We start from the raw sequence: 18,986 nt of genomic DNA, 5'->3' as shown, positions 1-18,986 counted from the left end.
TAACTATTGTGACGAGTTAAAAGTCTAGTTATTGTATGTATCGTTGTCTGTACGCTGCAAAACGTCACAAATTGTCACCAACTTCTAGTCAATCTATTATTTAGGACCTAAGCGGAATATTAAAAATAACATAATTACATATTTCCGCTTCAACAACCAGGCTTATAATACTCGTTAAACACTGGCGGCTTACCCTGGGTATATATTTGTTGAATATATTTGAATGATGATTTGAGCACCAATGATTTCCGGTGATGAAAAAGTAATTTGTCATGAAAATGACATTCCGTTTATTCTCTTTATAATGATGTTAATATTGATGATCATCAGATTTGTGAAGGTAAATAATTGAGTTAGATAATAATAGTTTTATTGTCAATAATATTAGATCAATGTCCTTTGATTGAGAGAAGTTGGTGAGTCCAAAATAGAGACAATTCTATTTTCTTCAAAATAGCGAAAATGATGTGTAAAACTGTCCAATTTATAAAAAAAATCAGATTTCTCTAAAATGTGGAAATCTTCTTTTTCTCTATGTTGGACACGCACGCAATTTTGCATGTAGCGATGTCTTTCTCTATATATACTCATGTGAAGAACTTGATAATTTTTGTAGACACACACATGAGCATGAACTGACATATTAACAAAATCACAAGCATTTTCTTCTGAAAGTATTTTCATTAGCAAAGCTTAAAAATTAACAATGCGCGAGTACGCAGGTGTATACACGAACTAAAAGACATCAACATAACAGTTCATTGTATTCCACATAAATAAATAATAAACATGTTTAACGACTAGTGTCTTTATTTTCATATTTTACTAATTAGCATAAACTGAACAATATACTGTGACGTCACATATTTCTACAAAGAACAACTTTTGACATCAAAAAATTCAAAATAACAAAATTTCAAAGACATTGATAATTGAAAGATAAATACCAATTTGTTGAAAACTCGGGCCTATAAACGATGTAGAATAGTTATTATATCAACTTTCAACACTAATGTGTGTATATAGGCGTATTATAAAAACATGTATACAAACGTATGCAAAGCGTATCTTAGTAAAACACTATTAAATACGTACAAGTCGGCACCAAGAGGTTTTAAATTAACTATGGTTTTGCTCTTTATTAAGTCTCTGACTAAAGAGAGCATTCTATAATCTTACCGCTCTCTCGTGGAAATGTTCGAATGTAGGCATACTTGAACGCAAGTCTATACAGTAATCTACTGTGTGTATACATTATAAATTATTAAAGTTAAGAAAAAGCATAATTTAACCCATTTTAGTAATATTACCGGTAAGTAAGATCACCGGTACATAATGTTTTCTTAATATCATGTCAGTGTATATTACTGAACATTGGAAACTTCTGAATCGGACTTTAATACTGTAGGCCTATTAACCGAACAAAAACCGCTAAAATAACTATATCTACTGAATTCAATTGCAGGCATGTGTAGACATACCAACGGTAGTAAAAAGACATAACGATATTACATTATACCGTATAAATATATGTCTGATTTTAATAATGTTAATTTTAACAAAAGAAAGAAACTGGTTGGTTATCATAAATGATGACAGGCCAATTTAAACTGATGAGCGGTAACGGTAAAGCGTGGTTCTCACTAGCGACGCAACGCAAGAACGTAACGCAACGCAAGTGAATTGACCAATCACAAGCGATGGCTTATTCGCTTGTGATTGCTAACTGTCTATAACTTCGCTTGTCATTGGTTAAAATGCTTGCGTTGCGTTTACGTCCTTGCGTTACGTTCTAGTGGGAACCAAGCTTTAGCGGGAAAACCACTTGCTTGTCCCACGTAGAAACTGTACCTATCCTAAGTGGGTTTCCGCTCACCGCCCTTCCGCTCTGCGTTTTGTGTAATTGCACATGAAATATAATAAAGAGTAACATATATTCTTTATTGTTGTTTTCCACTTACAAATTACTGTACCACTCGTCTGTGTAAATTGGCCTTAAATGATACTAATGATACTTGCATGTATTTACAGTACCCTTTCTTCCCTAGTTGGTATGCTTAAAATTATAAAATAATTCGGGCTACGGAAAAATGTTTACAACAATGGTAAGTGTCTTGATGGTTTTACACAGCACTTGATCTTGATTCAAGAAAATATATTTCTAACAACTAAAATGCTGTTCAAAACATTACTCGAAATATTCATGTGATCTAATGATGTGTATGAGTAAAATCTGAACCCTAATAAAGTGTAACGTCATATTTCATAAAATCAGTCATCTTCTAAAGGATTTTTCTGTATATATTTTGTATTATCCCAACAATTAATGATGGTACGTTTTGTTAAGTACAAATGTTATTACACTTTCTCTGCAATAGCACCAGAAATTGCGTTTTAACAATGGCAGTACCATTTCACACATGAATTTACTGTAATATTATAATACTACCATACAGATATTGCCTGTTTCGAAGTGTAATATAACATTGAAGATCATAGGAATTATATTATTTTTCTCGAAGGATTACATTTCCAGAAGCGTATCCAATGACGCAAGATTACGGTCAATATTTTCATCTACCGACCGGACAATAAAACGTTTCGATTCATGTGATGCCATGTCGACCGATCACGTTCTCGTATATACACAGGCTACGGTATTTATGTAACACATTTAATATCTCACCGGTAATGTATACAAGGGTAGATTAATAAAATATTTATCGGAGTGGCACGAAGGCTCGGTAGGATTTTAGCGGTCACCGTACAGTACTTCCAAAACTAACCGATTCCAGGTACTGTATTAAAATTTGTCCAGTATCACATGAAAATACCGTGATACATCACATGTTTAGACCATAACCTAACCCTTATACTAACCTTACATGATACAGTCATAACATGTGATGCCATGAGGGGCTGTATTATGGAATTTTCCTATGATACTGGACAAAAATGTGAAGATAAAGCACAGAGAAAATCGGGTGTCATCAATGCATTATATAAATAATAAATAATGAAAGTTTTGTATTTGTTGATAGGTAATATTTGTATTCGTAGAAAGCATGAATCCATGTCGAATAGAACAATGAATTCCAACTAATGAACATTGTTCACATTTAATTCGTTCATAAACATTCATTATCTATTTAAAATATAGTTAAGGAGGTCTATCGGGAATACAAAGCTCAGTTTCCACATAATTCGGCGGCGTTCTTCGTTGGTTAGTATCATGATGGTATTCGAAACGAATATTAAAGATGTGGTACCGTTTTGTCAAACCATGAATGACAACTACGAAAAATCAACGTTGACGTAATGAATAACGTAATTCGTACCAGAACGCACGCATCAATTTAATAAATTAGATAAGGTAAGGCTACGGTTTAGCACCAGTAGTAAAGCACCTATATTCCACCGAAGATCATAATAATATTTGATTGTAAAATTAAAGCCTTGTCTACACTATCAAACTTTATGTGCCAAAAAAGTGCCCGTATATGGTAGTGCTATGCTTAAATATGGTAGTGATATTACATCATTATGTCCATATATGGGCACATCACTTTTTTTGACAGATAAAGTTTGATAGTGTTAGGCTTAACAATACTGTCTGAATAAAATTAACTACACATATCAACAGTTACTAACAAGAATAATTCACTCTGACCTATATCTATACACTATTTAGCTACACTGATTTAGTTTGTAATGTTTTATGATAGTAAAAAGTTTAACTGGAAGCATTTACATTTTTGTTTAAAGTTTCTTATACTAAATTTTAAAACGTAGTAATATTAAAACATTTTACGTATAGTATTAAAATTCAAATAAAATGTATCTAAGAAAATAATTGATTGTATTATTTTCTAACACACTATGGGCCTATAAAAACACCATCAGGTAGAATATTCATGGTTCCAAATGTGTCGTTTTCTGAGTAAAAAATAGTAAAATTACTCAATACGAAAACGTCAAACAGGCATACAGTCACAATGGTTACACGCGCCCATTGTATACAACAGATCGTATCACACAGTGCTGTATGAAAGTTATTTCAGGGAGTTGTTTAATAACAACTCCCTGGTTATTTCCTATACTATTATCCTGTTTTTGTGAGGGTTGTTGTATTGTTAAAACAATCATCATTTCCCTATTTGTTTAAATAAGTGACATGTTTCCATTGTATAATTCCAGTTGCCGATATTGTAATACAATGACTGTCAAAAATATGCTTGCGTAATGTAAAATCATTAAAACCAACTGGATTGGCCGAACTACTGTATGGATGCGAGTGTAACCATAATTGTTAGTAAAATGGAAGTGTGTTAGCGTACTGACTTGGTACCTATAGATTAAGTTAACGTGGAAAATATTTGTCGTCAAAAACAATATTTAGAAAAGAAATAATTTTTGTCTTCACTCATCGATTTGTTATCGAATTTCTCGTCTTATCGTTTTCAAGCAAAGATAATTTTTTTAAATGGTAATACCTGATGTGCAAACGTATTCTGATGATAAATGATGAAGCTAATGCGTGATTGAATTCAAACGTACTAGATTTACGATTAAACGCATTGCATTTTTGCTGAAACGCTTTGAATTCATACTTAAACGCATTGAATTCTCGTTTGAATGCATTGGTTTAACACCCAAACACATTCTTCTAACTGTAGCTCAACATTTTTGCGTAGAATTATCTGTCAAATGCATTGAATTACAATCGTAAATAAATGTCGCTCAAACGCAACACATTTTCTCCATACAACATTGAATTCTCGCCAAACGGCACTGAATTATCCATCACAAATGCCTAACGAATGTGAATTTATTCAAACGCATCGAATCATCCATCGAACGCATTGGATTTACATTCATAAACGCGTTAAATCTTGCTCACAAACGTGTATAATCCTCGCTCAATCCTTGACAATTCTTTGCAACAACATTACGGTTGAAATAACTTGATATCCATAATGCGATAGTCGACGTCTTATAAAACACAACTAGCAGAACCTGAGTTGTCAGTGAAAGCTCTCTTCGTATGGCAACTTTGCCAATTCTTGTCCACTTTGTACAACAATCCACTAAGTTCCATCTAGCAATTCCCTTGAGGCTGAGATTGAGATTTTAGCAGCAGCGATTTGTAGAGTTTGGAATTTAAAAACCTAGGAAAAGAGTCTCTTTGCATAAGGGTATATATTTGTTTCTGTGCTTCGTCAAACGTGTACACTGTCGGGTCTACCATGTTGCGATTCACAATTTCACGGACTCTTGAATCCAAACTAACCTGAAATCAGAATGGTAAACAAAATAATTGCAATATGAAAAACAATCATAATAGAACGGTTTCGAAGTCAACTTCGATATAATCTTAAGAAACATAGGCCTATGCCAGCATATCGATTGAATATATATTTATACTGGGTAACCTCTTCAGTCAAAGACTGGTCTCCCAGAGGACCCAGTTGGTGATCAGTGGCTGTAATGTACTAATACATCGGGGTAACCCCCTACTCGTCTCGAAAGATGTACTAGGTTCTTTAAAGTGCACACGAGCTAGATGTGTACACTGGACCTACGGTTTATAGTCCTTATCCGAGAAGACTCGTTCTACCACCAGAACCACGGAGTGAGTGAGCCTCGAACCCCTGCCGATGTTATGGCTACGTAATTACGGTTCCACTGTCTTAACCGCTCGGCCACTCACTCCCTGTACTCCATACTGATTAAAGTACATACATTATTTCAAGGAATTGTTCTCCCATCCCGGCCATAAACTTCCACCGAGACTTCACCACAGCAGTAGCCTTAAATAGGCCAAAATTCAATCCAGAAATATTGGCTAATTTTGAGCCCACTACCTTATGTGAACACGTTCGGAGCACATTATCGTTTCATCCACGGCGTCTCTCCAATCGCTACGGACACACAAGTCCTTAAACTTAGACCCTTAATTGTTAGTTAAAGCCAAAGTGATTATAACCTACCTCTTTAGGTGATAATATTGAGATATAATCTTCATACATAATGCGAGCTCGTTCCTCAATCTTGACTGCCTCAGATAGTGTATGCAACTCTTCGCATGCTAACCAAAACATTAAATTTTCTTCGCTGTATTCTGAACACAGAAATTCTCTAAATGCCCGTAATCCATCTATAAGAATAAACACTTTGTAAATAGTATTTAAACATTACGTAGTTACTACAGCTCCAATTAATTCTTCCTTAAAATTCCTATTTTTCAAAAGTTTACAGTTATCATATAAATAGAGATCAGAATGAAAAAATATCTCAATCAAATCAAGGTCGGGAAATCTGATCTAACATATTTTTGAAACTGATTTAAATGTTTCCATTACCAGTTATACATTCGCCGTGTTTCCGCAGACAAAAAATAATCGACAAACTGCCTCTCGAAACGGGGTATAACCGATTCCACTAGAGAAAATCCGATAATTTTTTAATTCAAATCAGATAATTATCGGATAAATGCGATAATGTTTAACCTTTGACCCGAAGAACAAATTGTTGCGATCTGATTGGGCATTTGCGCACGATAATTTGTTTTGGCTGCGGAAACACGGCCATTGTGTGTAAAAATTCGCTTGGTTGTCTACTGCATGCGTAGTTTCGTTCAGATTATAAAAAGGAAGACTGATAATACTTACTGGTGCTTCTCACCATCGTATCAAAACTACGACTCCACGCCCGTAACTCATCTTCCGTCGGACTGCAACAACGAAATATATTTATTATCTATTTGCATATACTATAACAGACTGGGTAATACGCATACTTTCAAATATTCGATATTATTACACACGTGACTGTATCCGAACTGCTTGATTGGTTAATTGGTATTATGTGTTGCTGCCCAACTCTAATTCCCTTAAGTATGAATAGTGACAACGGTAGTACACATTTTTTTTACAATTTTATGAGTAGGACTGGTGCCTCAAGAGTTCACAAGTTGGGCTTAAAGGTCAAATATAATTAAAGTAATTTAGTATAGGGTCATTAGAGTAAACACGGTTTATTTATAGTTAAGCTCTGTCTACACTATCAAACTATTTTGACAAAATGTGATGTTTCCAAATATGGTAGTAATGTCCTCAAACATGGTAGTGGTATGACATCATCATGTCCATATATGGGCACATCACAATTTTTTGTCACATAAAGTTTGATAGTGTAGACAGAGCTTTATGCTAATGCATATCAACTTATGTAGGCTGTCTATAGGCCTATACTTTGTTTTCTTCCTTTTTAGTTGAAATAGGCCTCTATACTTACGCATAATTGGTCTGCATAGAAGCTGGTAATGCTGAAGTCTCACTTGGACTCATTGTTAAACTGTAAACAACCAGAATACAATATAACAATTAAATATCAACAATCTTTATGTTATTGTATTTTTTGTAATCATCATACTAATCATGTTATGGAAAACTTTGTACGGTATTGGATGATGTTGAGTAAAAATTAATCGCACAGTTAAAAATGAAATATTTTCACTGCTGTCAGTGAAATAGATTTTGTTACAATTAAATCTTACTAAACGGTTTAATTATGTTACCTCTCGGCACCGACTTCACATTTCTGTAACGAAACTCCAGCCGGTGTCAAGTTATCTGCTTTGCAACTGCTATTCAGTCGGCAGCATGATCGACCATGTACTACGTACCATCGACACGAGCAGCACCAACACCAACAGAAACAACAAGCCCTAGGTGAATTTTCTTCTTCATCATCGTTTGCCTCCAGATTGCTCACAGACGCCGTACCAGGCCCTCTCAACTCCTCTCCTTCGGTCCTCATTGACAGTGCCGAATATCGCTCCTTGGTCCGACAAAAGGTCCAAGTCTAATAAGACAAAAATAAGCAACTACTTATTTTTCTATTCTTACCGTCACAAAAATGTAAACATTAATTACAAAAGGATGTAATAAAGACCACGAAACACGAAAAAAATGAATATGACCTGAAAATAGAATACAGTATACCTAAATACTTCAGCTGAAACCTTCTTGTACCGATCTATCTCTACTATTTCCTTTCTTGGCAAGGTAAGAACAATAGTCTATTCCGCAACAGATAAAATGACGTTTCAGGTTAAAGTTGACGAACAGTCTACATCGTCGTTTTAAAGTTGATGTAGAGTTCACATATGATACATAATCAAAAATACACTCATTAATAATACCCATAATATTAATTATTACAATATATAACAAAAACGCACACTTAAATCGATTTACATGTTGAAATATTGTTTGTTTCAGAACATAAATTGGTATAAAATAATTTAATAGTCGCTTTCACTGTATAAAAAAATGTATTTCTTATTATTGAATCATGTATAGCCTATATATGCCAATTGGTCACACCATTCAAACATGAAACTGATCATTTTGATAACTTTAATTGACAGTACAGTACTAGGCATAGCAATTTCTGACCGTAATAACTATTTGATTTCTAGGATTTGTTGAAGTATTCAACAAGATAGGCCAAGTGTGAATTTAATTGTTCGTAGGTACAAATTGAAGCGCGCATTAAGATAGTAAAAATGTACTGTCGGTTGTTGTCTGTAAATTGCCGGTAAACAAAGAAAACCACATGAATATACCCAGAAACAAATAACGGGTTATATAAACAAAGTTTGCCGGATATGATCGGGACGAGGCGAGGTTTGATCATTATCGGTATTTGTGTACAGTCTGGTGTCTGAAAACGATATTTCCGCTAGTGAAAAAAAAAATCAATCAAGAGATGAGAGGGGGAATGGGGAAGGGGTATTAGTTACATGAAATTTAAATTTAATGGGTCTGGCGCCGCTAACGGTTGTCAATTTCCAGGTTGTGGTGCAAGACTCGTTCATGCAGATTTGTGGAAAATTTGCCTTTATTTTGTATGAATTTTTGATGTGACAGAAGGCGGTTGCCAACAGGCCGCGGTGGCAAACCCTATAATAAATAGCCTTTACTGTAAATAGATATAGTGATTATGCATGCATAATGACAGTTGACTATGCATTTATGACGGTGGAAATCGCAAAGATAGCTTATCTAAAATTAACGTAACCCTCTAAATATCTCTCTTTTAAAATAAAAGAAAATATTTTCAGTTTAAAAAAAAGAGAGGAAAAAAGGGAAAACATATCCGCGATTTAAACCGGAGATTTTTCAAAACAGATCAATACCCGTTACGCCACAAAGTACATGACTAGACAGCTGAAAATAGTCTATTTATACGTTCATCGTTACGTCATAAATATGCATATTTATGAACTTCATTTTGAGGCTACGAAATTAGTACCGTATTAACCTATCTATAAACAAGTAAAAGTGTAAGTTAGTAACACGAATGTCGTGGGTTCGAATCCCTCGCTGGTCGGAACGTTCATTTGGTGGAATAGATTTAAAGCAATGCAAGCTACTGTTTTTGGGGTTCACATAATTATACGTCTTTCCACCACATCATGAGGCAACAACAATGCATCTGATGTCGTTGAAACGACCCTAAGACTGTGTCAGTGCCTTAGTGCACACCATTACATTGTTTTCCCTCTGGCTTACGCCACCTGTGTTGGTCTCATACCTTTTATGTTTGGCTCCCTCAATTTTAAGAACACCCATGTTATAATGTCAAAAAATAAGAACAAATGTAGAACATTGTAAAGATACCGATGTCCACCGATGTCCAGACCAACTTGGGTCATGTAATTTCACCGACTGTATAATGATCTTGATGTTTATAACTTATTGTGAAAGCTGCAAATGTAGATATGAAATATAAAAAATTGTGCCTATCGGATGTTGTGACGTTATCATAATATGGCCAGTTAAAGTTAAAAAACAGTTTTTCATCTTTTGTCAAAGTTATGCAAATTTAAAAAATGCGCGCACCGCACTTCTAATTTCAATGTCTAATTTTCTTTTAAATGTTATAGTGTATCTTGTATTCCAAAAATGTCATCTTCATGTTTGATTCTGATTGTGTGTGTGTCTGTTGATCTATATGTGTTTGTGTAGTTATATGTTTACATTTATATATATAAGTATATAATCTTCTTACATGGCTTCCCAACATACAAGTTTCAATTGGATTTTTTTTTTCCAATTGATCGATACTTTCTTGGGTTTTTTGCCTCTTTCATTTTGTATATAACTGAATCATCCTTTTATACATTATGATTTATTGTATTATATCTCTAAAAAAAAAATATATATATATATTTATTTATAAAATATCAGAAATTATAATGTTTTTTTACTCAAATATGAATGAAAGAAATAAATGTTTATTTGAATTTGAATTTGAATTTGATAACGTTATCGTAATTTATTTTTTTTTAATTTCACCTATGCTACACTGTATATAGATATACAGTATACATTTTCTTAGCTACAATGTAGGCCAAGCTGAACAAACCTCGACATCGGTATATTCTAGAATGTACGTTCACACTGACTCGAAGTCCGTAATTCGTATAGCCGGATAAAATCATTATCACATTCCAAATTCTGTACAATGGGTTCGTGTGTAAATCGGAGCGTAATATCACGGATTGAACATGTGTTATTAACAGCAGGTTATCGGAAGGTCGTTTGGACCACTTTCACTAATTTTGGTTTAATTTAAGCGGCAAAAACCTTTCTGCCGAATAGTCACAGACAGATGAAACTCGCTTTATACTGCTTTATGTCACTATGGAATATTTCCCTGTCGTAACACATAATGAGAATGAATATGCGGGAAATCCCCCATGGTTGTATATAAGGATTTTTTATATACGATGTAGAGGATTCAATGTATAGATGCTTACCTTTTCTATACATTTTGTTTATAATGAATAACTTAAGCTAACGGAATATAGGAAAGCCATCAAAAGCTAATGTTCTAACTCGTTTTTAGTCGCGTGGACGCGACTCTAATAGTTCACTATATGTCGGTCGGTCTGTCGGTCCGGTATCACTATGCGTTTTAGCACGCGACTTATGGCTGTTGGCCTTGTTATTTTTAGCTTGTATATTCGTGCTTTTATATGGGTTTTGTTATATCATCTGTTGTGCATTATCACACATTACCGGTACTCAAAACAAAACCTTTTTGGTCCTGGCTTGGCTCATTAAAAAAATGTAGTCAACAAACTCAATGGATTTCATCTAATTAATAAACAGGACAACCGTTCTCATGGTGGTCAGTTACAGGGTAGCTGTACAAAGGCAGACATGTTTGCTTGATAAAAATCGAAATTGTAAACATTATTTATTTTATCTCTGTTATTTGTTTCTAAAAACCCATTGGTAATGCGGGTAAGTACTCACCTAAATAAATGGTAATTTCATACGTATTCTTTTACGTGCACTATATTTATATATAATTATATATATATATTTTTTTTAAATTTGAAAGTATCAGACATAATTAAATATAATATTTTAATTAACATATTTAATATAGGAACATAATTATTAATGACTAAAAGTTGAGTGTTGTGTGGTACATCACGTGAGAGAGAGAGAATAGGCTCCTCCTGAAGACGGTTACAGCAGAGAGTTGTAAATTAAGTTATAAATTTAAAAAAACAAAGTTTACTCCCTGTTGTAGCATGAAAACCGTAACATCACAACCATTTCCCTTTGAAAACAAATGGTGTACCACAAACCTAACTTTAATAGATTAATTAGTTTTTAATGAACGAATTGAATGGCTGGCCAAATGAAAGCAGATGAAGTATTTTTGTGCAGGGAGATTTATTTTACCAATCCCTGATTGTGAAAAGTGCATCGGGGTGGGAGACAATTTACAGGTTCGGCTTTAAAAAAGTGCATGACATAATAAGGAAAATATTTAAACCTATTTCAGCTTCAATTTGTATCTCATTTAATCAAATGTTATAATGTTGTAATAGTAGGTGTGCTGTAGAAGGGAGGTATCTGTACCTATATCTATACCTCCCTGGCTGCACTCAATCGTAACCACACAACTTAATGACTTTACAACTGCAATGGTCTGTAGTGAATGATCTAAATAACAGATGAAAAGAAGGAAGCAATCAAAATTCATTATACTAGAGGCAATCAATTAAATCTTTAGATTACCGAATGCGGTTAGTTTATAAACCATATTGCCTATTACCAAGAACAACTGTTTTATGCCACATACTACATTATAAGGAAACATAAGATGCTTCAGTCGAAACAAAGAAACACACTAAGGTTGGAATAATTTTGAAATTAACAACAAAGGCATTGTTATAAATAATTCTTCTATTATATAATATTACTGGAGTCACAGCATAACTGTTTGTATTCACAATTTAGGCATACCGAATGATAACAATTTTGATTTTAACAATTTTGTGATTTCATTCACTATCCTCTTTATTAAATGTGGCCAGCAACCCTGTTCACAAAGAATCGGACAAACATACGCACGAGATGTTTTAAACAAGTCTTATTTCATGCTTGAAAAGCCGAAATGTAAGGAGAAAAGGTATAGATAACATGTGCATGTTTTCTCTCTCTCATAACATGAAGTATGTATTAGGTTTAAATAATGAAAACCATATACGTAAAAATGAAAAAAACTGCTAGAAAAACGAGGTTATGACCGGGAAAATAAGGACATCGACAGGTATAACATGAGTTGGTCTTACCATGGAGATGTGCTCTTGCATAAAATAAACGTGTGTTGTATGTTATTACAGTTAGATTTTATTTGTATATATTTTATATCACAATCATCATGAAATCATTAACATAAGCATCTATATTTTTTCATACAAACACAACAAATATACAAACATAATTAACATAACCGCGGCAGCCTGAATGGATTGGCCAAGAGCAAACAGCTGGTTTGCTGCTGTACATGGGCTGTATATTGTGAGTATAATACAATGGTATATATAATAATCATTATTTAGATTAGTGTGTGCATAAATGAATAAATTAACATAATTGTTGACATGTTATTTCTATTACCGGTAGGCCCAATTAATTAATATCAACATCATCATGAATGGTGAAAGAATATGAATCTAGAATACTACGGATTGAGATATCGACATCAAGCAGTATATGCCTACAATACAATGTATACTGTAGTCCTATACAAATATAATCCAATACACACACGTAGTGTACTGTATATAGTATTTCAATTCTTGATTCGTTTAAATTTCAAACGTTTTAGTCTCCGACTAACGAATGTTATACTAAATCTTCTGCCCATGGTTTAACAAATTTACTTTTATATTTTTGTTCAAGATTCAGAATGTCTTCGACCGGACATAGTACTGTAACTCGAAATAAAATAATTGCTTCTGTCTATAATGATATTGGTCTTTCAAAATGGTGGATGTCATAAAAGTTATTATAAACATGTTCTAATGGCAGTTCTTGCTTAGTTATTTAATAAGGTGGTAAGTTGATTTTATGGGTCAATTATTGGTAGGAGGTCACTAACTTAAACTGAATAATTAATTAATAATCTAGCTTCCCCGCCTTTTCTGTCGATTTTAGTCTTGAAGTGCTCTTATCTGTTACATTTGGTACGGTATTGAATAGCCACATAAAATAATACATACATAAATTATGTGCCATAGGCCTACAGTATATTCTTGGAATAAATGTGTAGTTGTTATGCGTAGCCTGATGAATCATCACGTGGGCTAGTTTATAAATTTAATATGATTATTATTTGCCTTTTAATTTAATTAAAAGAGAGGCAATGTTCAAATGTAATGAGCCCATGAACGTAAACTAACATATAATACTAGATGAAAAGATATTCTAGGTTTACAGAAGTCAAACACTGAGTATGAGAAAAGATTCTCATATTTTGGCACAAAGCTATGGAATAGTTTAAATGATATAAACTCAAATGCAATTACAGCTCCTAATACATATATTTAAAAATATGACCAAAGATAAGATATACCTGAAACTCTATGTTTTTCATAAAATCTTTTTATTTAATTGTATCAGTTATGTCTCTTTTTTATAGTTTTTGAATCATATGTATACTGTAAATGATAACTTGTGTAAATAGTTTTACAGTAATTAACGGCCAATCTGGTGATTCAAGTGTTGCATCCGTTTTAAAATAAAGTTGTTATTATATAGCCTGCCGCAGAAATACAAATAGACTGACCACCCATAAGGATGAAACGAGTATCGCCTCGGGCCTTTACGATTTTAGAGTTAGCTTTAATATCAGCTGTTTTCAACACGGTAGGCCCATACTGACTGCTTTACAATAAATGACCACCTTAATTAGACCGAGTTACAAAAGTAAAAATAATTTAATTTAAATAGTTAAAATCCTAATGTACTTGCTAGTGTTCCGAACATTACATGAGGATGGTGACCTTGTGGGTAAGGATCTGTTGCTGTATTATACACACATGGCGAGTCAAAATGACAAAGAGTTTGTCAACAAGCAAACAAATAGGCCTACAATACTGTAAGGTGTATTTTAAACAATCTGTAATGAAATGTCAACGTTCAATTGCCGTGAAAGGTTTAAGAAAATTGAGTAAAGAAGGAACAACATATAATAGCGCACTGTATATATATATATATTTGTGTACCTGTACTGTAAACAAAAAATACTAATGCTGCGATACTGAACTTGAATTATAATAATTATAGGTATATATAATAATCGTATAGCCTATTACCAGTTTCGATATATTAAAATTAGTTTAATATCATTCGACTTTCGCAAAACGTACCTTGTGAAATTTCACATGAGAGGAATTACTACGGTACTAATATAGTCCTACTATAAGAAATGTGAGATTCATTAATTTTAAATATTTAGAATTTATAACAATTTCAAATTATATTTTTGGTAAGATTGTTCTATATTTTGCTATTTATTATTATAGTGTCTTTTCTTATTTTCCCCCCAAAAATATAGTTAATTTCAATCAAATTTATTTATTATTATTGTGCATAAACATAATATATTATAAAGCTATTTTCACCAAAAATGTCCATATATTTGTGTTTATATTATAAAGGTTTTCTCTCCAGTGCAATAGCAAACCTATTAGATAATTGATTTTTTTTAAAGAATCATGTCTATGCCTGTTTTACTTTTCCATGTATTGTATTAATACTATTGTTATGTTTCGTTTTGAGGCAAAATAAATGAAAATGAAAGAATGAAATACAGTATATTGTAAGAAGTATTACTTTTTACATCGTGTCTATGTTACAGTAGTTAGTACATAATAAATAACTAACATAATTTTCCAGATACAATACGAGGAGAATCTAAATACAGAAGAGAGAATCGGCTGTTGTATACACACACCAAAATGCAACGAATGGAATGAATATGAACGAGATGGTTGAATGAATATAATAACTGATTAATATTATAATGATGTGAATGAATATTTGAACAATTGAATAAAATGAAGTGAATTAATACTGTAATGAAAACATTGACCAATGAACAGATGAATCAATGTTATAAAAATAATCGAATGCTTAAAAAATGTTTTGAAATTTCAAGAACCAATTGTGTGCATACATATGAGGCTCTACCCAGCCCCTAAAATTCGGAAATTACATTTCTTTCAGCATTACTTTCAGCACCTGTAATTCAGTTCCTAATTCCCCTATTTCAAAATCATGTACCGTATAGAAGATCATTCATTTATTTATTCTGTCACAAACAATTATATAAGAAAAATGTATGAGGATTAGAAGAAATATTCAAGAAATGGTTAAAAGGGTTAACCCTTCCATCAAACACAGAAAACATGCATATATTATATATATGATTATGATCATCACAAACTTTCTTAAAGTTAACATTTAAGTACGGTGGTACCAATCTTATGTCTATTCAACTCTATAGTCTTAATTCGTCTAACTCTTTTTGTTCTATATGATACCTTGGCCCTTCATGAAGTACAACCGAACCATATTATTTTGCAAAACTTTGTTTTTCTTTGACCTTGCAGAATAGCATGATGAACATGCGTCACCAAAATTATGTTGAATAAGTTTTATAGCGTATAAAGAGAGATCTGACATTGAGATTGTTACCTATGTATAGGCCTACGTCGATTAATATTGTGTGGAATGATTGTTGAGTGAAGCAGTCAACTCTTGGATTCAGAAGAAATGTTTGCAATAAAATGTTGTTGCTTTATTTGTTTTTGGTAATATTTCCTTTCTCATCAAATATATTAATCGTATCAGTAGTTTGTTTTGAGTTGAGCTAGAGTTAGCTTATCAATGGAACGTTGTCTCAAAACAGTTTATCAGCAAGAATTGATACCATTATACATTCGTTTAACAAAATGGTACCATAGTACAATATGTGTGTAAACACGATAATGAGAGCACAGTTATTTGTAATCAATTACTTATCAATTATAATATATTAATTGACCTAATCCATTCAGGAATAGTATGTGAAATTAAGGTGTAATCTGTGGGTTACTGTAATTCCTGAAATAAAAAAATGTCAACAAGAAATATCGACCTGCTTTTTATGATAATTATCACTATCAGAGTTTTCATTTGAATTAAATTAATTAAATATGATATTATCAACAGGCCGATAATGAACTATGACACCATGAACAGGGAATGACATATTAGCCCTGCATTATAATACTGTAATGACAATATTATTATACCATACTAAATACAATGAACTATAATAGCGTGAGAAGCAGTTCGAATCCCATCATTTTTGCTGATACGACACATTAAGCTTGCTCTTATTAATTTATAAAGCTATACTAAAAAATTAGCAGTGTTTAACACTTTACTCTTGGTTGGATGATAAAATTACTAGGCCTATCAAAATAAATGCTCATGAGAGTGATAAGAACTACTGGGGTCCACTCTATGTTGTGTTCACTGGGTCTGTCACGTGAACTAAATTGTATGAAAATGAATGATTGTTCGAAACCGATTTAAAAACCAAAAAGACTGAACCAATTGAAAAAACAAAAACAGAAAAGTAGAATAGACATAAAAAATAACAAAATTAAACCCTTTATCACTCCACATAATTAAATGCTGCCTGTTTTTTCTATATAGTAAAATAGTATAATATTTATTTCCTTTATTTATTATGCTATTTGATGATATATTAATTATAAATGCGTACGGTATTTATAGTGTGAATTTATATATTTACATACATAGAAGAAATTGTATCACCTTCTATTGATGACACTTGTGATTATGCACATTATAATAATCCATTATTGTTTTCTTTTCTCTATGCATAAAGTAGAGTGGTTGCAACATTGTACCATTATACACTAAAGTGCCGGTAGGCTAAAACAGAAGATAAAGGTCAGTCTTATTCAAGGCGATTTCTTTGTTTTTTTTCATACTCAAAATCCATATAGGCCTACCTCATCTCGCTCCTTTTATAGCTTATTATTACATACTATAATGATGATTATAATAATTTTAAACACATTTATAACATGAGCATAATTTTTTTTTTATACACACGATTATTACAAGTACGATATAACTGTAAAACGATTGTCTTATCAAAGAAATAATATACATTGGAATTAACCTATGTAAAGTAGTACAAGAACAAAAATCGTGTAAATATGTAAGTACGTACCGTTGTCGTCGCTTCCCAGGCGGGTCGCTGCATGGGTCAAGTCTTGAAGCAATTCTCAGCACAACTTCCAGTGCATTTTAGTAGGAGTTACAATGCAAAATAAGGAAAAGCGGGTTAAGATGGCGGTAGGCTACGGCAGATGCTTATTAAAAATCTACTGTACGGCAATACAAGCACTAGAGCGGGAGTAGAAGACGCGATCAGCAACACAGCTTGACTGTGGTAATTATGATAATGTAATCACACGTCGCAAGCGAGTTGAAGCACTGCCTCACAATATATCGCCCCGGCAACCGCATCAATACACTATTTGCCATCGAAGTCAGTCCAAGGCTAATTAGGCCTATGACTAGCGAGCAAGCATGTTTTACTCTACAAACTATACGGTCACAATAAAAGCAAGCTGTTGAAGTACCGTATTTGAGCAAACATTACGTCTATATATAAGGAATGTGCATCCAAATTGTCTCCATAAAAATATATAGATGTTGTTTGTTTTATTTTGGCCCGAGAGTCGACATTCCTTGATTGTCAGTAGGCCTGGCCTATGTGTTTGTTACAATTTCTTTGAGTTACCATTTTCTCCATTTAGTTTTAATTTCTATAATTTATTTGGTTTAACTGTAATGTGAATGTCATTTTTAAAATGATATAGAGGCCAGCTGCAATACGTTGTAGAGGTCAACCCTCCGTGTGTTAAAAACTGGTTTCTGAGATTTGTTTATCTCTTTCCTAGTAACTGGATACAGGAAGGAAACAAAACCGTTAGGCCTATGGTCGTAGCGCCACTTCCAGACCGTAGTAGCACTGGAATTTTGCATATGCATTCAATATGGACAAATGTTTTAGTGTTTACTACTAGGCCTACTACTGCTGTGATCTTATACTACAGAGCGCCTACACCCCCTCTCGCAATAGATTGAAAACCTCAAAGGGTATATCAGGATTTCCCCTGCTCCTGTTGTCTATTTCATCTCTTCCGCTGCTTCTGTACCTTATCCTTGATTCACAATCAGGTCTCAACGCATTGCTTTCACCTAATTAATTTTCGTGGACTGGTACCTTACACGAATTTATTTGTATGGTCGTCCGTAGGCCTACCGAATTTTTTCCCCGGTACCCAGCCTCCAGCTATACGGAAAAAAAGCATGCATGAGAATTGAATAGAGTTGGAGGCCTATACATGAGCAAACGATGACGATACATGATCAGATGAGCCAAGGAAAATCTACTGATAGTCGGACGAAGTTAGACTAACTGTACGAAAGCTTTGACGCCGCTTAAAATAGAAAGTCCTGTACAAGTGGAGGAATGAACTATGGCTTGCGGGCCTAACTGTACTTTAATTTCTT

General features: G+C 33.2%; 1 protein-coding gene across 2 annotated transcripts; it reads right to left on the bottom strand.

Moving 5' to 3' along the window:
• Positions 1-798: 798 nt before the first annotated feature.
• On the bottom strand, positions 799-17,922 carry LOC140051661 (regulator of G-protein signaling 20-like). 2 transcript variants are annotated; one of them, XM_072096942.1, is made up of 6 exons: positions 17,635-17,922; positions 7,580-7,866; positions 7,297-7,356; positions 6,672-6,733; positions 5,991-6,157; positions 799-5,290 (listed from the first exon to the last, which is right to left on the bottom strand). In XM_072096942.1, exons 1-6 carry the CDS (start codon positions 17,665-17,667, stop codon positions 5,099-5,101), a joined length of 801 nt encoding a protein of 266 aa, XP_071953043.1. In that variant the 5' UTR covers positions 17,668-17,922; the 3' UTR covers positions 799-5,098. The 2 variants fall into 2 exon arrangements, with proteins under 2 accessions (XP_071953043.1, XP_071953044.1); XM_072096943.1 differs by having other exon boundaries at positions 7,688-7,866.
• Between the last annotated feature and the right edge of the window lie 1,064 nt (positions 17,923-18,986).

Source organism: Antedon mediterranea, chromosome 6, assembly GCF_964355755.1.
Source record: "Antedon mediterranea chromosome 6, ecAntMedi1.1, whole genome shotgun sequence".
Classification (NCBI taxonomy): Eukaryota; Metazoa; Echinodermata; class Crinoidea; order Comatulida; family Antedonidae; genus Antedon; species Antedon mediterranea.
Note: the sequence above shows the minus strand (reverse complement) of the source record. Positions and strands in the feature narration are given on the sequence as shown.